This window comes from Pogoniulus pusillus, chromosome 27 (assembly GCF_015220805.1).
Source record: "Pogoniulus pusillus isolate bPogPus1 chromosome 27, bPogPus1.pri, whole genome shotgun sequence".
NCBI lineage: Eukaryota > Metazoa > Chordata > Aves > Piciformes > Lybiidae > Pogoniulus > Pogoniulus pusillus.
This window is the reverse complement of record NC_087290.1, coordinates 19,406,965-19,429,275: the sequence shown is the minus strand read 5'-3', so window position 1 is coordinate 19,429,275 and position 22,311 is coordinate 19,406,965. Positions and strand designations below refer to the sequence as shown.

Sequence of the window (22,311 nt, the reverse complement as noted above, 5' to 3'; positions counted from 1 at the left end):
GCGGGCCGGGGGCGGAGCGCCGTCGCCATGGGGACGCGTGGGGTAGGCGCTCGTCGTCAGCCGTGCGGGGTCTGGCGCCGTCCGGCCGAGAGCGCTCCGGTGCGAGCCCTGCGGCAGGGGCCGCCGGCTTCTCCTGGGCCCTGTCCCCGCTGCGATCCCCCGCAGCGATCCCCCGCAGCGATCCCCCGCAGCGGCTGTGTGGAGCTGCCTGAGCCCTTCACGTCTGTTTGTGCTGTAGCGCTGCTGCTGCTTGTGCTGCTCGGGCTAGTTCGCGGTGACAGGCGGCAGCGCTGCCTGCGCCCCGCCGCTTCGAGGGTGCAGCGTCTCGGCCAGCGGCCTGCGCTCGTGTGAACGCAGCGGCTCTGGAAGCGCTGAGTGCTCAGGGGAAGGGGGTGGGAATGGCTGCAAGTCCGTTCCGCGGCTGAGCAGCGGTGTGGCCACCTGCTAGCAAGCCCTGCAGCTGTCCTGTCTGGCAAAGGGAAGGATATGTGGAGAGCAAAACCTCCTCAGGAGACAGACTCAGCTTCGTGCGTGGTAAGTTGGAAATGGAGCTTCTGATTTCTGGGAACTAAATGAGAAACTTGCTTCAAACTGGCCAGGAGAGAGCAGCAGAGGAGAAGGCATCGTGCTAGTGAGATGTTCTGGGGGGCAGCTCTGTGCCAGGAGGACAGCTTTGGCTTCCAGAAAACAGCTGGTGCCCAGAGAAGGGCACCTGGAGCACAGCCCTGTGAGGAGAGGCTGAGGGAGCTGGGGGGGTGCAGCCTGCAGCAGAGGAGGCTCAGGGCAGAGCTCATTGCTGTCTGCAGCTGCCTGCAGGGAGGCTGTAGCCAGGTGGGGTTGGGCTCTGCTGCCAGGCACCCAGCAACAGAACAAGGGGACACAGCCTCAAGCTGTGCCAGGGCAGGTCTAGGCTGGATGTTAGGAGGAAGTTTTTCTACATCAAGAGTGATTGGCAGTGGAATGGGCTGCCCAGGGAGGTGGTGGAGTCGCTGTGCCTGGAGGTGTTGAAGCCAAGCCTGGCTGGGGCACTTAATGCCATGGTCTGGTTGACTGGACAGGGCTGGGCACTAGGTTGGACTGGCTGAGGTCTCTTAGAACCTGCCTGATTCTGTGATTCATAACAAGGGCAGCTCTCTCTTTGCAAGAGGACCTCTTTGCTGCTTCACTTCTGAATTGTAAGACTATACCTGAATTATTCTCCCAGAAGTGACTTACTTGTGGAAGTTTTACTTCACACAGCCTGGTGCTGAAGAAGCTGGAATATATCTTGCTAAAGGAATGCTCAGGCAGGGCCCCAGAAGAACACAATGTGGAAATAAAGGCCACTCAGGAATACATTCAAACGTTCTAGAATTGCTTGAAAATCTTCTCCACAGAAAAAGAAAGGGGAAGAGGATGAAAAAAATGCAGAAAAGCAAGAGGGAGAGCAGAGGAGGGTAAGCAAACAGAAGATACTTTGCCACACGTTCAGCACTCCAGTATTTAAGACATAACAAAGGCAGAAGGGAAGCAACAAGAGAGAAATGAAAGCAGAGAAGGCAGGGAGAAAGACCCTGAGCAAGAGCAATGTCAGCCTATGGTGCCAGGGCATGGCGCAGCTGAGGGGCAGGCAGCAGCTGTGCACTCAGAGCTAAAACAGGCTGAGTGTTGTGAAGGGGTAGCACATCAGGAGTGCTGCTGTAAGAAGGTATTGAGGAGCGTAAGGGAAAGAGGAAGCTAAGCTTGAGGCCAAGGTGCAGTGTGAACAGGAATCGGATGAAGCATTATTAAGGTAAGACTGCAGTGAATAGGCGGTGAGGAAGGGGAGCTAGGAGCGTTCCCTGGCTAGCTGCAGACAGCTCAGCCTGCTGGTGACAGCCAAACTCTTGCCGTGCACTAGGGGGGTTTGTTTATGCCTCGGTTCTAGTTTAAATTGCCCAGGGACTCAAATGTAGTTAATAGAAGCAGTAACAACTTACAGGATGCCTTTCCCTCTCCCCACCTTTTTCAAAGAGGTGGAATTAGATGTAGAGGGAAAAGGCAAAGCACACCCAAATAAATAGTCTCACTTCCAGTTGGAACTTAAACAATGAAGAAAAGGTATTTGAGGTAGGGAAGTTACAAAGAGGTATAGGGAGGGGAAAACAGGACACAAAATACATCTGTGTACAAGCAGGTTGATGGCAGTGGTTGGTCCACCCCGGGCACTGGTGGCCACGTGGCAAAACAAAGAGCAGCAGGAACGGGAGGGTGATGCTGGCAAACAGAAGCAGGGCGAGAAGGAAGGGAACAGGGTTCCTCCATTGTTATAGGAATGGGAGGGGGCTAGGCACTACACCTGGGGGCAGATTCAACCTCCACCCCCGGGGGGGAGTCAGGAACACCTGGGGTCAGGGTCAAGACCACTCCCCCAGGAGGTTTAACCCTTTACAGTTTATTTTCTGTGTTTGTTTGTTCTGTTCCAGAAATCCTCACATAAAAATGACATTGATCTCTTAACAGCACCTTCTGCTTTTCGTTCTGCTCTGAAGACTGTAGCTGAATTTGCATGGATTTGGAAGTGCAAGGAGTTGCTGCATCCCCTCAAAGGCAGGCTCAGCAGGCACGGAGGGGCAAGAACTGCCAGGTGTGTTAAGGGAAAGGTGGAGCTGTTTTGTTTCCTTGCTCTGATGTTTTAACAAATATTTCAGTTGTACTTAGGCTTAGTACTGTATTCTGCAGTCCTGTGTGCAGTCCTGGAGCCCCCAGCACATGCAGGACATGGAAGTGTTGGAGCCAGTCCAGAGGAGGCTTTGTCAGAAAGTGATAGTTCAGTATGGCAGCTTCTCGAGTGAAAGTGGGAACAGCTGGTGCCCGTGACGGTGCCAGAAGCCTGGCACAGGCTGCCAGGGGGGTTGTCGAGTCTCTCTCTGGAGATATTCAAGAGCTGCCCGGATGCGCTCCTGTGTGATCTGGTCTAGGATATCCTGCTCTGGCAGGGGGTGGGAGTGGACGAGCTTTGGAGGTCCCTTCCAGCCGCTGACTCTGTGGTGAGGACTGTTGGGGCCTTTCGTGGGTGGTTCCGCGCGCGGCCGCCAGGCGGCGCTGTTGCTGCGGCGCTGCCCGCCCGGCGCTGCGCTGCACTGCGCTCACAGGTGGGCGCTGTGCGGGGGAGCCCCGAGCGGAGCGCTCCTGCTTCGGGCGCAGGCTGCGCGGCGGGAAGGCAGCTGGGGGTGCTGCGGCTGCTCCCCGATGCGGTAGGCGTCGCTGGAAACAGGGTGTCTGCTGGGTTCAAACTGTGGCCTCAGAGCTGGGCAGTGTGAACACAAAGGTGCTGCCCTGGACCACGTCCTTCTGCAGACTGGGAGGGCACCTGGGGGGAGTTATGCTCACCCCAGTCAAATGCTCTTCCCTAGGGATTTGCTTCTGCATGTCTTTTGGAAAGACACAGAGGGCTCTACAGCTGGGGCTTGACAGGACCACAGAATCAGCCAGGTTGGAAGAGAGCTCCAAGCTCAGCCAGCCCAGCCTAGCACCCAGCCCTGCCCAACCAACCAGACCATGGCACTAAGTGCCCCAGCCAGGCTTGGCTTCAACACCTCCCGCCACAGAGACTCCACCACCTCCCTGGGCAGCCCATTCCAATGCCAATCACTCTCTCTGCCAACAACTTCCTCCTAACATCCAGCCTGAACCTGCCCTGGCACAGCTTGGGACTGTGTCCCCTTGTTCTGTTGCTGGGTGCCTGGCAGCAGAGCCCAAACCCACCTGGCTACAGCCTACCTGAGCCTCCTCTGCTGCAGGCTGCACACCCCCAGCTCCCTCAGCCTCTCCTCACAGGGCTGTGCTCCAGGACCCTCCCCAGCCTTGCTGCCCTGCTCTGGACACCTCCCAGCACCTCAACATCTCTCTGGAATGGAGGAGCCCAAAACTGGACACAGCACTCCAGGTGTGGCCTGAGCAGTGCTGAGCACAGGGGCAGAAGAACCTCCCTTGTCCTGCTGCCCACACTGCTCCTGAGCCAGCCCAGGATGCCATTGGCTCTCTGTACTGGTTTGAGGCTATCTGGAATCTTTTAATGAGAGAAATTAGATGATAGGCTGTGAAAAGAAAACACTGGTGATATCTGCTTCACTGAAAGGTTTGCTGAGACATATAAAGGCAAGGACACAAACATAGATAAGGCAGTCTGAGTTTCTCCCTGGGCTTCTGCCACCTTAACTGCTTCTAGCTGGATCTGTGTAACCCAACTAATCATTTCCTTCTAACCCCCTTGCTGGTCCTCCCAGCTCACCTTGCATGTAAGGCAGACTCTGGGATAAGAGAGGGGGTGGAAAGAATGTGGAAGGGTGGTTGGGAGCCCCTCCCGGGCACTCTGCTATCTGGGAGGGGAATTGTGTTTCTGTATTGCTTTTAACTTGTCTATTGCTGTACAGGGCTGTAAGTATTTGTAGTCTCTTGTGACTACCTGCCTGTGTATTGTGCCAGGCTGAGACTGTAAAGCTTCACTCCTTAGCTTCCAGCTGGCTGAGGCCAGTCTGGGTGAATACATTGTGGGGGGAGCAGGTGACTCCCAGAACCACTAGACTCTCCTGGCCACCTGGGCACAGTGCTGGCTGCTTTGGGATCTGATCTAGCTCCTTGTGGCCAGCTGGCTGGAGGTACCGTAGCTGTGGTTTAAGAGGTTCCCAACCAGCAAGGACAGTGTGACCTAAAGCCTTGCAAGCAGTGACTCTACAGAGCCCCCGGGAGATGGATTGTTTTTAAGGCATTCCTAACGGCTGCAGTGGATGCTATCTCCATTCCTAATGCCTGCCATCTCCCTGTCACGAGGCATAATGAGCCTTTTAGTCTCCTCATCTGCAGCGTCAGCTTCCCAGGAAAACTCTCTGGTTTGTCCTTTTGTGAGCAGCATCTCAGCCAGCTACATCGGACAGACACCTTGAGGGATTCATTGTAGGTACTGCAGGGGAAGCTGAGAGAGAGAACTGTGCTTTTGAATCCTGATACATGCAGGGATGTGATACTGTGCCATTCCTAGGGCTGGAGACCAGACACCAGGGCTGCTCGTGGGCCTCCACCCCCAGGGTAAGTTGCTCCTAGTTCTGAGCAGTTTGTTCAATTGTGCATTCATAGAATCACAGAATGGTTTAGGTTGGAAGGGACCTCAAAGCTCAGCCAGTTCCAACCCCCTGCCATAGGCAGGGACACCTCCCACTAGGACAGGTCACTCAAGGCCTCATCTAACCTGGCCTTGAACACCTCCAGGGAGGAAGCACCCACAGCCTCCTGACATCCCATGAGCCTGTAAATCCCTGATCTTTGATCTGGTTGCAGCAGCTCCTGTTGGAGAGTAAAGCAAAGGCAGGAAGGGCACACTGGGAGTGAGGAAAAGCCTTGCAGGGGCCCTTCAGACTACCAGAGTGCCCTGCAGCTGGGGAGGAGGAAGAGCTCTGTAGCCAGTTCCAGGGGTGAAGCACTGCAGCTGTAGTGAAACCGTTTATAGCAGACAGTCGTTGGTGCAAGAGCTGATAACAATAACCAGCAATAACTGTAACTGGACAAGGAGAGAAGCTGCTGCTGCTGCTGACACCTGCCCTCTCTTCCTGCAGGGTGCCGTGCCTGGAGCTGGGCAGGCTGGGGGATCCTGATGGAGAGGTAAATACGAGTTCATAGAATCAACCAGGTTGGAAGAGACCTCCAAGATCACCCAGTCCAACCTAGCACCCAGCCCTATCCAGTCATCTAGACCATGGCACTAAGTGCCTCATCCAGGGACGGCGACTCCACCTCCTCCTTGGGCAGCCCATTCCAATGCCAATCACTCGCTCTGCCAACAACTTCCTCCTAACATCCAGCCTGACCCTGCCCTGGCACAGCTGGAAGCTGTGTCCCCTTGCTGTGTTGCTGGTGGCCTGGGAGAAGTTCGTTCTGTCCTGGGCTGTGTTGTGAGCTCACGTGTTGCAGGAGTCCACGAGAGCAGCACTCTGAATGCAAACCAGCTGTAACTGCTTGGCCTTTTCTGACGTTGCAGGATGGGGACTCTAATGTGCCATGGAGTGGAAGCTACCCTCGTACATACTCCCGAGCCTCATCTCCACTTGCACAGCATCACCAGGCTCAACAGGTCAGTCTGCTGCTGCAAGTGTCTTTGAAGTGTGTCCCCCTGGCAGCAATTTAGAGGAATCCAAGCAGAAAAGAGCTTTTTCTCAGCTTTATTATACAAATTATCTTTCCCCCCTTTTGATTAATCTTAAGTGCCATCGGTCCAAAACACTTCTGGCAAAGGATCTGATACCCAGAAGCCTGTAGAATATTTTAGCCATCCTGTTTTCCACCATACTCTAGCTCCTCTTTGGTGGTTGCTATGCTCATCCCTTTCACTGTGCTTGTTTTTAAGGAGATCTAGTTTCATCAGTAGTTTGTCAAGGCAGCTGAGAAGTGTGACTGATGTGAGGTGGTGTGTGACTTGGCGTTATCTTTCTAAAGTGGAACTTGGGCTTCCTGGCTGCTATCACAGGCTCACATCCTGTACTTCTGTGCTTCACAACCTCCCTGGAGGTGTTCAAGGACAGACTGGATGAGACCTGTGCTAGTGGGAGGTGTCCCTGCCTACGGCAAGGGGCTGGAACTGGGTGAGCTTTGAACTCCCTTCCACCCTAAGCCATTCTGTGATTCTATACCCACTACAATGATGTAAAAACCTTAATTACTTATTCCAGTTCCTTTCCTCTGATCTTTTATATCTGAATTCATTTGAACACAGCAACGTGGCCAAGTTCTACAGAGTGTTTTGCTCATGACACATATTTAACTTCTTTTTTTCCCTTTAGTTTAAACAGGTATCAAGGAAATCTTGTCAGGAGCAAATCGAGATGAGGTAGATGGGCAAACAGATGCTAACAGAATCATGTTGGCCTTTCAGAGTACTGTGATGGTGTAAAAGTGTCATCTTTTAACCTCTGTGTGACAGGAACGAGCTTTTGGGAGAGACTTTTGAATCTGCTGCCATTTCATCAGCACTTTGAGTGCTGCTCATCTGATAATTAAAGGGGAAAGGAATGCCAGGGGCTGGAAGGGACCTTGAAAGATCATCTGGTCCAGCCTCCCTGCCAGAGCAGGATCACCTATTAATTAGAATAGAATCCAGCAGGTTGGAAGAGAGCTCCAAGCTCAGCCAGCCCAACCTAGCACCCAGCCCTGGCCAAGCAACCAGACCATGGCACTAAGTGCCCCAGCCAGGCTTGGCTTCAACACCTCCAGGCACAGCGACTCCACCTCCCTGGGCAGCCCATTCCAATGCCAATCACTCTCTCTGGCAAGAGCTTCCTCCTGATATCAGGCCTAGACAGTTCTTGAATCTCTCCAGTGAAGGAGACTCCACAACCCCCCTGGGCAGCCTGTGGCAGTGCTCAAGCAGTGCAAACAGGAGGCTGCTGGTTGCAGTCCCTACGTGTTGAAGTGATTGGAGACATAGAGCTTTAATTCAGGAGGGGTGTTACGTACACAGCTTTTTCCTGCCCTCCTCACACCCTGTACATAGTCATAGGAAAGATGTTACTAGCAGGAGCACATTTTCATTTGGTTAGGGTGCAGGAAAGATTCAAACTTAGCAATGGTATCTCTTTTTGGAAGAGTTGGAAAACACTGTTTAAAACCCCTTGACTTGTGCAAACCTCTCCAGCTTTCAAGGTGCTCACTACCTGCCTAGTGGGGCTTGCAATAATTTCCTCTCTGAAAACAGTCACAGTGTGTTAGGGGTTGTAAGGGACCTCCAGAGGTCCCCAAGTCCAACCCCCCTACCGGAGCAGGTTCACCTGGGACAGGTCACACAGGAACACATCCAGGCAGGGTTGGAAAGGCTCCAGAGAAGGAGACTTCACAGCCTCTCTGGGCAGCCTGTGCCAGGGCTCTGTTGCCCTCACCATAAAGACATTTTTCCTGTGTTTTTGTGTCGGGTACACAGCCTGGAGATGGAGAGGATTTTACAGCTCCTGATGAGAAAGCTCTCCTGCAGCAGTGCTACACCAGCAAGCCCTGTGATGTACAGCACAGTGTAAGGAAATTGGAAGCTGTAAGTATTTTGGATGGTGTGGTGCTGGTAACTGCCTAGACTTGCAGAATGGCTTCCTGCCTGTTCATCAGGAGCTTGGCCTTTGGTCCTAGTATGAAATTGCACCCACTGGAAGGGCTGGAGTTCAGACATTGTTTCCAGTGGGAGCTGAACTGAGTGATCCATGGAGGTTTTTGAACCATTCTGTGTGGATCTGCTGGAGGGCAGGAGGGCTCTGCAGAGGGACCTTGGCAGGCTGCTCAGATGGACTTGCTAAAACTCCTGGCACTTCCAGGCTGCCTCAGGGCACCCTTTTGTCATTGGATTTCTCCTTCTGTAAAGCGAGTGATCAGCTCCTGAGCCTTTCCCACTGACTGGCTCAAGGTTATGGTTCCCTCTTCAGTAAAAATAATCCTAAGATCATTTTAGGTCCTCATCCCCCCTTTAGGATGACCTCCTGAAAGGTTTTTCAGGTTGGTTGCCTCTGCAGAAGCTGACTGTGGTGTGCAGCAGATAGAAGTGGTGCCCTGGGACTAAGTTCTAAACCAACTGTTTTGGACTAAATATTGCTGGAGGGGAGGTTCCATCCTCTGAGCTGGATGTGTGTCACCAGACAGCCTGGCCCAGTGGGGAGTTTCCTCAGGCCCTGCTTACACTTTGCTGTACTTAGAGGATTTGTTGGAAACAATGCAAAGATGCTGCCTGGAGACAGGCCCTGCAGTGCTGCCGTTTACTGGCAGCCAACCTGCACAGGTAATGGGAGCCTCTGGCAGAGAGCCTCCTTTGCTGTGCAAACAGAGCTCTGGTAAAAGAGGCAGATGAAAATGGCATTAATCGTGGCATGGGTCAGAGGGTGACCTCTGAGTGCCACCCTACAGGATAATCTGTTCTCTGAAGTGTCTGGTGTCAAAAACTCCCTGTGTTCAGTCAGCTCTCCCCTGCAGGAGGAGGCTGCTGCAGAGAGGAGGAAACGTGCTGTGGCAGAACAAGTGATGGCAGATCACTTATGCAGGTAAGGCAGTTTGCCACCTCAGATGCCAGTCCTGCCTGTGGTCCCTGCCGAGCCCTGTCCTCTTCTCCCCAGGCACACTGGGTCAGGACCTGCACTGCATGGCCTCCAGCTCAGAGGCAGTGGAGGCACACAGCACTGTGACAGCTGCCAGGGAGAGATAAGAAGTACTATTAAACAGGATTTACTGTTTAAATAGAGCCCTGGAGGTGCTCAGGACCAGGTCGGATGAGGCCTTGAGTGACCTGTTCTAGTGGGAGGTGTCCCTGCCTGTAGTGGGGTTGGAACTGGCTGAGCTTTGAGCTCCCTTCCAACCTAACCCATTCTATGACTACTACACAGAGGAGCTCATTCCAAGCAAAGAGTTTCAGCCAGCACCCATGGGTGATGTGACAGTGAGCATCAGTTCTCTACCCTGCCTAACCAGGGGTCCAGCAGGCCCCCAGCCTTTCAGCCCCTCCCCCACTCACCCAGTGCACTCCAGGGGCACTCACCTGTGCTGGCAGGAGGAGGATCCTCTGCCCAGTTGGGCAAGCTTGGGGCTGCTGCCTTCCTGGAGCCATGACAAAGGGAAGGGCTAAGCACCTGCTCAGGAACAGGGCTAAGCTCTGTCTCTTGCACAGCAGAAACAAACCAAACCCCTGTGAAATGTCAGAGAGATATCAAGTACCTACCCTAGCAAACCGGGGGGCCAGCAGGCCCCCCGGCCTTTGATCCCCTCCACCACTCACCCAGTGCACCCCAGGGGCACTCACCGGTGATGATCCGAGGAGGATCCTCTGCCCAAGTGGGCAAGCTTGGGGCTTGCCTCTCCTGGGGCCCTTATAAAGGGGAGTGGGCAGGGAGGGCAAAGTGGTGACACCTGGGCTGGGAGGAGACTCCAGCAGCACCCAGGTGCTGTGGGTTTGGGGGGGAAATGTGGGCTGGGCAGGGGCAGGGGCAGGTGTGGCTCTCCAGTGTGATCTGGCATAGGTGACCCTGCTCAGGCAGCAGGGTTGGACTGGATGATCTGTCAGGTCCCTTCCAGTCCCTAACATTCTGTGATAAACTCACATGGATTTAGATCCCTTTTTCCTTACAGTCAGGATAGGTTTGCAGCTTTATTCACACTCTGCTTCACCACAAAGCCAGCAAACACTGCAGGAAAGTTTGGGTTTCCTTTGGGCTTGGTTGGTTGTTTCATTTTCCAAATTAGAAGTTTGTTCACCAAAAGATACTGAAGCAGATGATGGAGGCCTGGAGCCCTCCAGGTGATGGCAGAACACTGCTGCCTTTTGAGGCCACCACTTCTGTACTGCCATGGTGCTCACTCCTCTGGCTCTACAGCAGCAATGAGTCTCTGAGCCTCAGGCAGCCTCTGCCCTGAAGCATGATGCACTCCTGCAGTTTCGCTCAGGACACAGAGAGCTCTGCCAGCCTGCCTCAGCTGCTGAATTCAGCACTTCTGGAAGCAGGAGAATTTGGCCTTGGTTTGAGAAGCAGCAGGAGATTTGCAATGGCTTGGGGTTGGACTTGATCTGGGCTGATGCAAAGCTCATCTTGAGCCTGCAGTGTGAGTGCAGCCCAGGCAACAACCCTGTGCTGGGCTGCAGCAAGAGCAGTGTGGGCACAGGGCAAGGGAGGGGATTCTGCCCCTTGGCTCTGCTCTCCTCACACCCCACCTGCAGTCCTGGGGGCAGTTCTGCAGCCCCCAGCACAAGCAGGACATGGAAGTGTTGGAGCCAGTGCAGAGGAGGCCACCAAGATGCTGAGAGGGCTGCAGCAGCTCTGCTGTGAGCACAGGCTGAGAGAGTTGGGGCTCTGCAGCCTGGACAAGAGAAGGCTTTGGAGACCTTGGAGTGGCCTTCCAGTGTCTGAAGGGGGCTGCAAGAGGGCTGGGGAGGGACTATTGACAAGGTCTGGTAATGAGAGGATGAGGAGGAATGGGTTTGAAGTGTCAGAGGGGAGATTGAAAGTGAATGTTAGGAAGTTGTTTGCAGTGAGGGTGGTGAGACACTGGCACAGGTTGCCCAGGGAGGTTGTGGAGCACAGAAGCAGAGAATGGGATCTTTGGTCGCAATTCTGTGCTTCAGTGCTCCACAACCTCCCTGGAGGTGTTCAAGGCCAGGCTGGATGAGGCCTTGAGTGACCTGTTCTAGTGGGAGGTGTCCCTGCCTATGGCAGGGGCTTGGAACTGGCTGAGCTCTGAGCTCCCATCCAACCTAAGCCATTCTATGATTATAGATGTAAAGTTGCAGCAGCCCACACCAGAATATTCTTGCATCTATTTGATTTGGAGTTGTAGGCTTCATAATGTGTAAAAAGAACTGGAAAAGATGAACTCCTCAATTGATGATTGTACAGGGCTGGGTGATAGGTTGGAGGTGATGATCTTGGAGGTCTCTGCCAACTTGGCTGATTCTATGATGCAAGCCTGCCTAATGGCCAAGTCCAAGGCTTTATTGCTGTGTTGTTCTGGGGTTTGTTCTTTCTTGAGTAGGAATAGGTCAGATCTGAAAGTCGAACTTGCTCTTCCTGTCAGAGCTGTTGTAAGTGACCCAGAGCAGTCCACCCCTGCTGATGTGTGCAAGGACCCTCCTGGGCTGCTGGCACTGGGGACGGCACCGATGCGCTACAGGAGGAGAACTCTGCACGAAACAAAGTGAGTTCCTCTAGCACCAATGCTCTTCAGAAAGGCACTTCCTGCTGCATTTTCAGTCTGTGGAGCCTGCTTGCCTTTCCAGGTGTTTTATTTCTGGCTTGCATCCACCAGCTTCACTGGAAGCCTCTTTTGTGTAGCCTCCTGTGATGGTTTGGGAGTTACCTGCTCCCCACCCCCCCATGAAATCACCCAGACTGGACTCAGCCAGCTGGAAGTTAAGGAGTGAAGCTTTGTATTCACAGCCTGGCACAATACACAGGCAGATAGTTACAAGAGATTACAGATAGATATTTACAGCTATACAGCAATAGACAAGTTAAAAGTAACACAGGAACACAACTCCCCTCCCAGAAAGCAGAGTGTCCAGGAGGGGCTCCCAACCTCCCTTCCACCTTCTTTCCACCCCTCTGCCATATCCCAGAGTCTGCCTTACATGCAAGGTGAGCTGGGAGGATCAGCAAGGGGGGTAGAAGCAGAAGGATTAGTTGGGTTACACAGATCCAAGCAGAGCAGCAGAAGCCCAGGGAGAAAACACAGACACCAACTCTGGCAGATAGACTCTGTCTTATCTATTTGTGTGTCCTTCCAGCTTTTATACATCCCAGCAAGCCTATGAGTGTAGCAGACATCACCATTATTTCCTTTTCACAGCCTAGCATCTAATTTCTCTCATGAAACCATCCCACTTAGCCTCAAACCAGCACACAGGTGTTTCATTTCTGGCTTGCATCCACCGGCGCCACAGGAAGCCTCTTTTGTGTAGCCTCCTTATGCTCAAAGCTGCCTTGAGGGACCTTCTTCTGTGCAGATCTCTGTGTACAGTGATTGATCCACAGAATTTGTAACCCCTGGGAGAACACTGTTAAGCTCTTGGTGATTCTACTCATCACAGGGATTTGCCAGGCTTTTCTGAGCTGCTGGGTGCTTGCAATCTTGTCCTAGCCTTGGAGAAGTTCCTGTCCTGAGGTGCATCAGTGTGCATCTGTAAAGGCTAATGTCAATGCTCACCACAGCATCAGACTTCCCTGCTTTGATTTCTGCTGCACAAGATAACTGCATTGGCATTTAAATGTCACTCCTGGCCTGTGAGCATTGAAAGAGTTGCTGCAGGGCCTCAGGGAGAACAGGAAATGTTGTGATCCATAAAATGAAGTCAATCTGCAGGTCTGCATGCTGTTCTGTTAGCCTTTCCCAACCTCTGCCTTGTGCACTTCCACAGCCTGCTCTAAAGCCTTTCTCAACAAATGCCATCTTTGTGCTCTTTAAAAAAGAGAAAGAGAGACCAGTTTGGTTGCCCATCCTTTACCCACCAGGTGGACAAACCTCCATTTCTGGAACCAGTACTAACAGATCCAGGCCAGTGGAAAAGCTCCAACCCAGGGATTTCTCCAGGAAAAGACATGGGTGGAAGCGTGCTGAGTGCTAGAGGCTGAACTCTTGATACAAGTGTGTGCAGACAAAACACCCCCTGCATACCTGTGTCTTCTGTGCTGTCACCTGACAAGCACGGACCACCTTCCACCTTGCCACTGGAGGTGTGCTTCAGCTGGAAGGGCTCAGCCAGTTGCCAAGGATACCATTGCTTCACCCTCGCTGCTGGCTGCAAACAGCTGATTTTTATGTAACACTTCTCTGTGAGCTGCACTCTTTTCACAGAGTGAGGACCACGGCAGGGTTAACTGCAGAAATGCTCTCCAACAAGCTGTGCTTTGGCTGCAGAATCCTGTCAAGGTAATCACAGATGTGCTCAAGCTTCTGAACTCTGTGAGTGGAAGAGTTGTCATCTTTACCCTCTTGAAATACTGACTTGCACTGAGGCTGTGAAGCCTCATCCTGGGAGGTGGTTAAGGCCAGGCTGGGTGAGGCTGTGGCCAGCCTGATCTACTGTGAGGCGTCCCTGGGCATGGCAGAGGGGTTGGAACTGGTCCCTTCCAACCCTGTGGTCCCTGGAGGTGTTTCAGGCCAGGCTGGATGAGGCTCTGGCCAGCCTGATCTATTGTGAGGTGTCCCTGGGCATGGCAGGGGGGTTGGAACTGGCTGATCCTTGTGGTCCCTTCCAACCCTGACTGATTCTCTGATCCGTGCCCCCTGTGCTATGTGGGTACACATGTGTGCATGTGTGTAACATGGGTGTTGCCAGAACTGGTGGGACAGTGGCTCTGCAGCCCCCCTGGACACTGCTGAGATGTGTTACCATCACACCTCTGGCTCTCTGCAGCTAGCACAGGGACTGAAATGCTGCTCTGAGCCATTGCACTCCACAGGATTGTTCTGGTTCAGCTGTTGTACAGATACAGATATACATACACACACATGTACGTTGCAACCCTGCAGTACACAACAGAATGTTACTGCATCTCTTTGATTTTGAGTTGTAGGCTTCTGTAAAAACTAGCAAAAAAGGTAAATTCCTACATTTATGCAAGCTTGATGGCTCTGGGGAGACCTCAGAGCAGCCTTCCAGGACCTGAAGGGGGCCTACAAGAAAGCCAAGAAGGGACTTTTTACAAGAGCTTCTAGTGACAGGACAAGAAGGAATGGATTGAAGCTTGGCCACAACAACCCCAAGCAGTGCTACAGGCTGGGGACAGAGTGGCTGAGAGCAGCCAGGCAGACAGGCAGCTGGGGGTGCTGGGAGAGAGGAGCTGAAGATGAGCCACAGTGTGCCCAGGTGGGCAGAAGAGCCAATGGCATCCTGGGCTGGCTCAGGAGCAGTGTGGGCAGCAGGACAAGGGAGGTTCTTGTGCCCCTGTGCTCAGCACTGCTCAGGCCACTCCTTGAGTGCTGTGCCCAGTTCTGGGCTCTTCCATTGCAGAGAGATGTTGAGGTGCTGGAAGGTGTTTGGAGAAGGGCAGCAAGGCTGGGGAGGGGCCTGGAGCACAGCCCTGTGAGGAGAGGCTGAGGGAGCTGGGGGGGTGCAGCCTGCAGCAGAGGAGGCTCAGGGCAGAGCTCATTGCAGTCTGCAGCTCCCTGAAGGGAGGTTGTAGCTAGGTGGGGTTGGGCTCTGCTGCCAGGCACCCAGCAACAGAATGAAGGGGACAGAGCCTCAAGCTGTGCCAGGGCAGGTTCAGGCTGGATGTTAGGAGGAAGTTGTTGGCAGAGAGAGTGATTGGCATTGGAATGGGTTACAACGGTGGAGACTGAATCCCTGGAGGTGTTTAAGAGGAGACTGGATGAGGCAATGTGCAAACCTGGGTTTGCACAGATGCTGAAACAGGAAGGTGCTTCTCAATTTTGCTTCTAGAAATGGCCATGATGCCTGCAGAGAGCTGACTGGATTCTTCTTCACCTGTGATGGGTCCCTCACTGTGTATGAATTCAGAAAGTTTGGAAAAAACAGGTAGGGGAAGTTACTGTTAAAAGAGAGCTCAGAAAGGAACCTGAAGGAACCTGAAGAAATGTAATTGTTTTCATAGCAGCAGTCTGTTTTCTCCCCCCAGAACAACTGCCTTGCCTTTCATTCAGAAAGGAGTTTATCAGCATCAGCGTGGGCAGAGGAAGGGAAAACCTTATGGCCTCAGGGACTTCTGTGTTGTGAGTATTGCTCTGCTTGAAGCTAAGGCAGGTTGGGTGGGGGTTTGGAGGGGTCACGAAGGAGACAGACAAAACAAGGACTGTCAGCCACTGACGTGCTCTCCTTCCAGCACAAACAAATGGCAGGGTTGGGTGTCGGGTGGGAAAGTACTGTTGCACACATAGAATCATAGAATCAAGCAGGCTGGAAGAGAGCTCCAAGCTCATCCAGCCCAGCCTAGCACCCAGCCCTGGCCAAGCAACCAGACCATGGCACTAAGTGCCCCAGCCAGGCTTGGCTGGAACACTGCAACAAGTCCCCCAGAGAGGTGGTTTGGGCCCCGTCCCTGCAGATATTGAAGGTGAGGCTGCACAGGGCTGTGGGCAGCCTGATGGAGTGGAGCCTGCGCCTGCTGAGTGCAGGGCGTTGGACTGGGTGAGCTGTAGAGCTGCCTTCCCCCGGCCCTCTCTGCGATCCTGTGAAGCAAGGCAACGCCAGGTTAGCTGGCCTGAAGCTGGAGTTTGAGCAGGTTCTGCACTAGCTCTGGAGGCAGTGGCAGCCTTAACCTCGCCGCTGATTCGGTGCCTGCCCACAAACCGCATCTGCCGTCCGGCCGTGGCCGTGCACTGCATTCAGTTAGAAGTGCTTGAGCAGTGCAAGTGTGTTCCCACTGGGTTCCCCACAGCCTTGTGCAGATCTGGTTTAGAGCAAAACCCAGGTTTGAATGGAGTGGTGGAAGTAAATGAGACAGTGTTAACTGCTGGAGTGCGTTGTCTGACCGCCTGCCGGACCCCAGCTGTCTGCGTGTGGCTACAACAGCAGCTGCCATGCTGAAGCAGACAATTTTCTCTATGGTAAGGAGGTTAAAACTACTCTTGAAGGTTGTTTTTTTTGGTTGCTTGTTTGTGTTTAGTGAATTATCATGTCTGTCTCTGCACCCTGCAGCTGGAAATGTGTTCTGAATGCCAATGCCTCTTAAAGCCACCCAGGGAGTGTGGAGCTTGCCAGCTCTTCTGAGTGCTGTCCTGGCTCTGCATCTCCCCACCTGGGAGCTGCACTCCTGAGCTGACATGAAGAGCTGCAAATCTCTCACAAAGTCCAAGTGACTGAGACAGTTTCACAACAGCAGCATCTCTGCCTCCTTCCTCACTGCTGGGTCTGCAGGCCTTAGAGCCGCAGGCTGTGTGGATACTGCAGCTAAAGCTATTGCTTGTTCTGGTTCTTCCCTGTGCTCTTTGCTTTTAGCTTGCTGGTTTCTCTATCTCCCCGCAGACCAGCAAGCATGTTTAACTGTACAGAGTGGGATGTGTCTTCTGTCCCCAGCCTGGGGGGAAGGGGAATCTGTAATACCTGCACTGGGTAGTAGAACTCGATGCTCCCTTTGACACCTTTTGGTTCAGTATTTAATAGGGACATTGGCAGTTTGATAGAACAACTTCAGAGTTAAATGCTGCAGGGATCATTTGAACGTTGGGAATGCTACTTCTCAGTTCTTTCTTTGTCTCAAGCATGATTTGGGGCTAAGGAAAACAACTGTGGAGAGTTTCTCTAGGCTGGCAGAGCTCTGCTGCCATGGAATCAATGTGCTGCCTTCCCTGGCTCGTCTCTGTGGTCTGCTGAGTTTTTGAGCCCACAGGGGTGAACTAAACCTGAGGGAACACCAATCTGTACTCTCCTATTTCCCAGCTGCAGATTAGGCAACAGGAGACAGGTCTCTGTGTAGAGGGTAATGTGGCATCTTGGACCATGCAGCTGTTTTAACTTGGGACTAGAGAGGCTCTGTTAAAAACATGAACTGACCTTAGCTGCTCCGTTCCCCCGCGTTTCAGAGGAAGGCTTTTAACAATCACATGGAAGCCTTGCAGAACACATTTTCTGACACACAGTCTATCTGTAGCTCGTCTCTGTGCTTTGCCAACAGGGAGCTAACCTAACTTTCCTGAGTGTTGAGCATAACCTGCCGGAAAGCTGTAGGCAGAGCCCGGTTCTCACCCTCCGTGTGATAAGCACTGATGAAGCAGCTCTGGGTTTTCTGAAGTAAGTGCAGATATCTGTTCTTCAAACTACCTTTCCTTCCCTAAGCAAAATAGAGGTGGTTTAGCCAGAGCTTCTCACACCTTATACTGCTAAAGGCAATCTGCAGCTCGGCTGCTGCTAGGAGACATCAGCAGTAGACAGTGGTGGCGGTTTTGTAAGGCAGCAGCTTTCCAGAGTCAGTCAATTCAAAGTCAGCAGTCACCCAGTGGTTAAGGGCTCCTGCTTGCCTCGGGCTCGGATGGTCTTCTAGACAAGTGAAACACTGAAACGCCTGTGCGGTGGTGAACTGAAGTGCTGTGCTTGGGGGGTGCTGCTGTGATCAGCCTTGTCTAATCGTCTTTTGGCACTGAAATTGAGGGTAAAAGCTTGTGTCAGTCATGGGATCACAGAGCCACAGGATGCTTTGGGGTGGGAGGGACCTGAGAGATCATTTAGTTCCCACGCCCCCCCAGCTCTACACCAGGTTGCTCAAGGCCTCATCTAGCCTGGCCTTGAGCACCTCCAGGGAGCAGGCATGCACAGGCTCATGATGGCACAAGTGTTTGAACACAGCCAGGGGAAGGGCTGGAGGTTTTCCTCTGTCTTTTCTGGTTCCATTTCTTTTTTCCTCCTCCTCCTTTCTATCCCTTCCTTCTTCCACATATCGCCACATAGAATCATAACATCAACCAGGCTCAAGAGACCTCCAAGCTCATCCAGCCCAATCTATCAACCAGCCCTAGCCAAGCAACCAGAGCATGGCACTAAGTGCCATGATCAGTGAATTGGTAAAGGAGCTGCTAATGGATTGCTGCCAGAAAGGAATTTTGTGTATCTGCAGATGTTCGGCAAGGACTCTGCCTGTGCCATCTCACACTCAAGCAATTGTTTGTATAAGAATGAAATCCAAAGTTGAGTATGTTCTGTGCTACAGTTGCCTTGAATTCAGCAATCGTGAGTCTCACCACTCAACATTCATTTTGGCTGTCTCAGAGCTGCTTCTGTGGGATTCAAGGAAGAGTGTTCTGAGCAAGTGGCTGATGGCAGCAAAGTTCTCGAGAAGATTCAAGGTTTGTGTCTACCAGATCCAATTCAGTGCTCATCTGTCTTTCCAGCAACACACATAACAGAGCACCAGAGCTGGGGAGGGGCCTGGAGCACAGCCCTGTGAGGAGAGGCTGAGGGAGCTGGGGGGGGTGTGCAGCCTGCAGCAGAGGAGGCTCAGGGCAGAGCTCATTGCTGCCTGCAGCTCTCTGAAGGGAGGCACCCAGCAACAGAACGAGGGGACACAGCCTCAAGCTGTGCCAGGGCAGGTTCAGGCTGGATGTTGGGAGGAAGTTGTTGGCAGAGAGAGTGATTGGCACTGGAATGGGCTGCCCAGGGAGGTGGTGGAGTCCCCATCCTTGGAGGTGTTGAAGCCAAGCCTGCCTGGGGCACTTAGTGCCATGGTCTAGTTGACTGGATAGGGCTGGGTGCTAGGTTGGGCTGTCTGAGCTCGGAGCTCTCTTCCAACCTGCTTGATTCTATAAAGAAGAGTTACCAGGTTGCCACCTACAGTCTTTAGGACAAAGACACAACCTTGTGTTGAAGATGAGGGGCAGGTGGTTGTACAGTGCTATGTGCTAGCACTGTAGCCTGGCTGCAACTAAACAGTGTCCTGCTTGCAGCATTTCCACTGCTCACTGCCCTGCCCCAGCCCTGGTCCAAGCAGGCACTGTGGTCACTGAACTCTGCTCGCATTTACATCCAGAAAAACTCCTGGACTAATGGAATCATACAGTGGTTTAGGTTGGAAGAGACCTCAAAGCTCAGCCAATTACAACTCTCTGCCACAGGCAGGGACACTCTCCACTAGAACAGGTTGCTCAAGGCCTCTTCCAGACTGGCCTTGAACACCTCCAGGGAGGGAGCAGCCACAGCCTCCCTGGGCAACCTGTGCCAGTGTCTCACCACCCTCACTGCAAACAACTTCTTCCTAACATCCACTTTCAATCTCCCCTATGCCACTTCAAACCCATTCCTCCTTGTCCTGTCATTACAAGACCTTGTCAATAGTCCCTCCCCAGCCCTCCTGCAGCCCCCTTCAGGTTCCAGCTCAACACAAGGGGAACCTCTTGACTGGAAGGGTCCCAGAGCCCTGGCACAGGCTGCCCAGGGAGGCTGTGGAGTCTCCTTCAGTGGAGCCTTTCCAGGCCTGTCTGGATGTGTTCCTGTGTGCCCTGAGCTACACTGTATGCTCCTGCTGTGGCAGGGGGGTTGGCCTGGATGATCTCCTTGGGTCCCTTCCAACCCCTAACATTCTGTGAACTGTGATCTGAACCAGCAGTACCATAAGTAGCTCTATGGGAAGTAGCCCACTCCAGGTAAACCATCCTGTCCTTTATCTCTCCAAATACTCAGGGAGGCTCAGAGAGACACTGAGTAAAAGAGGAGTTCGAGTTCTGACAGGCATAGGAAAGCACTTCCGAGAAGCAGATGCAAACAGAAGTGGCCTTCTCCCTCGGGCAGCCTTTAAAGAAGCTCTGCAAGTATTCCACCTGGGAGTGCCTGAAGGGGTGAGTCTGGCTGTGACTGCAGCAGGTCACTCAAGGCCTCATCCAGCCTGGTCCTGAACACCTCCAGGGAAGTTGTGGAGCACAGAAGCACAGAATGGGATCAAAGATGTGATCAAAGATCACATTGGGTGACTCTGTGCTCTCAGCCTGTGCTCACAGCAGAGCTGCTGCAGCCCTCTCAGCATCTTGGTGGCCTCCTCTGGACTGGCTCCAACAGTTCCACGTCCTGCTTGTGCTGGAGGCTGCAGAGCCACACATAATAATAACTGCACATAGCACAAATCATGTGAGTGATGCTCAGCAGTGACTGATGACACTTGACATTGTTCTGACAAGCCTTTGACTCAGGTTGGATTTAGGAGCTCTTTTCTGGTCGGCTGTTTTGGTGGGTGAGGACCCTGTCATTTCCTGTTACAGCAATGGTTTCATTCTAGGACACAGTGAAGGACTTTGGCAAAATGTTTGTGCATTGCAGGACCTGGAAGCCTTGTGGCTTGCTCTGGATGACAGCAAAAGTGATAAGGTTGACTATGGAGATTTCACTCGTGCTGTCTTTGGAGAAATGAGTGAGCACAGGAAGGCATTTGTCAGGAAGGTAAGGGTTGCAGTGTGGGCACACTGCAGGCTGACTGCGGAGCTGTTCACCATGCTCTGGTGCTTCACAGAGTCACAGAATCCACCAGGCTGGAAGAGACCTCCAAGCTCATCCAGCCAAACCTAGCACCCAGCCCTGGCCAATCACTCCTGACTCTTACCCTTCCCACGTCTGTAGACATGGATGAGGTCACCCTCAGCCTGGGCAAGCTGACATCATCCATTGCACAGGAGCTAAAAATATGTGCCAAGTGGTTAAGTCCATTTGAGCTTTACAGCTTGCCACTTGTTTTCTTTCCTCTGCTTACTTGAAACTATGCTTTTTCCTTACAGGCTTACATGAAACTAGATCCCAGCAAAACTGGGAGTGTGCCCCTGGTAGACATCAGGAAATGTTACTGTGCAAAGAAGCATCCTCTAGTACTGGCAGGTAACTCAGGGGAAGCAAACAATGACCACCACTGTTGGAAACACGTTCGGTGGAGCGCTATGGGAAGATGACTCTTTGTTCACCAATATGGTTAGATGGTCAAATCCACTTTATTTCCGTGATACAGCGACTTAAATGCATTCTAGCAAGAGGCGTGCTCAGCTTAAGATTGGTTACAGTCAGAGGGTCCAGAGTTACATGTAAGGTGTGCATAGGTTAACTTATCACAACATTCTAAGGGTCAGCCTCCCAGACCACCCACTCCAGCCCCCTTAGTTATCTAGTCTCTGCCCACTGCAGCTGTGTGTGGGGTGCTCAGTTGTTTACATCTCGGTTTCCTAGCCTCGCTGGGAACCAAGGACGTTCTCAGCGCCAGTTACCCATGTTTATGACTTTATGTCCTCGACTGGTGAGAAATTCTTCCACACACCACCACAAATAGCTGTGCCTACTGAAGGCATCCTGCCAGCATGGCTGCCAGCCCCAGAAACTGCTTACAAATGCAAGTCCTTTTCATAGTCATAGAATCAGCCAGGTGGGAAGAGACCTCCAAGCTCATCCAGCCCAGCCTAGCACCCAGCCCTGGCCAACCAAGCAGACCATGGCACTAAGTGCCCCAGCCAGGCTTGGCTTCAACACCTCCAGGGATGGGGACTCCACCACCTCCCTGGGCAGCCCATTCCATTCAGGCAGTCATTGGAAGGGAAAAACCCTTCCTGGTCACATAAGTCATTGGAACTGCCTGTGTCCGCCCTTGTGTTTCTGTTGCTGTTCGATGCTGTCCTGTGCTGCTAAAGAAAGATCATTTCTGGTAGTGTGAAGTGAGCCAACAGCAGCTCTGGAATCAAAACACTGAGTTTATTTCAAGGAACAAATGTTTGCAAGCTAAAATGTGAAGGGTTTTGCCTTGAATGGTGTGAAAAGCTGCATCTTCTCTGCTCTGGAGAATGTATCTCATGGAGAATCCTTTCACAGGTAAAGCCACAGATGAAGAGATCAAATCTGCATTCCTAGAAACTTTAGGAGAGTCCTGCAGCAGCCCCACCCAAGTGTCCTATGCAGAGTTTGAAGCTTACTATGAAGGATTAAGTTTTGGAGTCGTGGATGATGATGATTTTGTTAATGTGCTAAAGAACTCTTGGGGAGTTTAGAGTGGAAGGCAGGAAAAAATGAAGATGAGATATTTTTGTAAACAAGGAGTGAGCTAAATAAGGGAGTCCTGCTGTGCCTTGCTTCAGAGGCAGTGTGGGCTGCACAGCTGAAAGGCTCTCAGAACAGTTCCTGGCACCTTTCTCACTGTCTGCTGCGCTACACTGACCACTTCTGTGATGGCAAGGGGGGGGTCACTCTTTCTCCTTGCTGATAATAAAGGCTGCTGCCCATCCCCAATGGTACCATTTACTCAAGAGAGTAAAGTGGCTCATTTTAAACCACAGAGTTGTCAGGGGCTGGAAGGGACCTCCACAGCCCATCCACTCCAAGCCCTGCCACAGCAGCATCACCTACAGCAGATTACACAGCAACACATCCAGGCAGCTCTG

The 22,311-nt window shown here is 52.5% G+C and overlaps 1 protein-coding gene and 1 long non-coding RNA gene across 25 annotated transcripts in view; one reads left to right on the top strand and one right to left on the bottom strand.

Moving 5' to 3' along the window:
• Positions 1-9,856, bottom strand: part of LOC135187685 (uncharacterized) — a 60,842-nt gene extending 50,986 nt beyond the window's left edge. For 2 of the 4 annotated variants that reach the window (XR_010307409.1, XR_010307411.1), the window contains exons 1-2: positions 9,776-9,856; positions 9,515-9,661 (exon numbers count right to left, since the gene is read on the bottom strand). This is a non-coding gene — a long non-coding RNA (uncharacterized LOC135187685). Of the gene's footprint in view, positions 1-5,334; positions 5,606-9,038; positions 9,168-9,490; positions 9,662-9,775 lie in introns of those variants that run through there. The other 2 variants (XR_010307412.1, XR_010307410.1) reach the window with 2 other exon arrangements.
• On the top strand, positions 22-22,171 carry CAPS2 (calcyphosine 2). 21 transcript variants are annotated; one of them, XM_064166604.1, is made up of 17 exons: positions 23-534; positions 2,482-2,605; positions 5,000-5,046; positions 5,571-5,616; positions 5,993-6,085; positions 7,925-8,032; positions 8,956-9,023; positions 11,542-11,661; positions 13,318-13,392; positions 14,906-15,001; positions 15,081-15,195; positions 17,097-17,212; positions 18,185-18,261; positions 19,592-19,746; positions 20,222-20,341; positions 20,674-20,770; positions 21,746-22,171. In XM_064166604.1, exons 2-17 carry the CDS (start codon positions 2,528-2,530, stop codon positions 21,919-21,921), a joined length of 1,587 nt encoding a protein of 528 aa, XP_064022674.1. In that variant the 5' UTR covers positions 23-534; positions 2,482-2,527; the 3' UTR covers positions 21,922-22,171. The 21 variants fall into 21 exon arrangements, with proteins under 21 accessions (XP_064022683.1, XP_064022684.1, XP_064022680.1 ...); XM_064166621.1 differs by having other exon boundaries at positions 24-534; positions 15,102-15,195; XM_064166605.1 differs by lacking the exon at positions 23-534 and adding an exon at positions 1,399-1,436.
• Positions 22,172-22,311: the final 140 nt, after the last annotated feature.

Bases quoted from the DNA above. Each gene is read 5' to 3' on its own strand.
- CAPS2 (XM_064166600.1), top strand. From the start codon at position 487: ATGTGGAGAGCAAAACCTCCTCAGGAGACAGACTCAGCTTCGTGCGTG. The intron at 5,617-5,992 runs GTAAATACGAGT...CTGACGTTGCAG, and splicing joins TGGGGGATCCTGATGGAGAG to GATGGGGACTCTAATGTGCC. The intron at 19,747-20,221 runs GTGAGTCTGGCT...TGTGCATTGCAG, and splicing joins ACCTGGGAGTGCCTGAAGGG to GACCTGGAAGCCTTGTGGCT.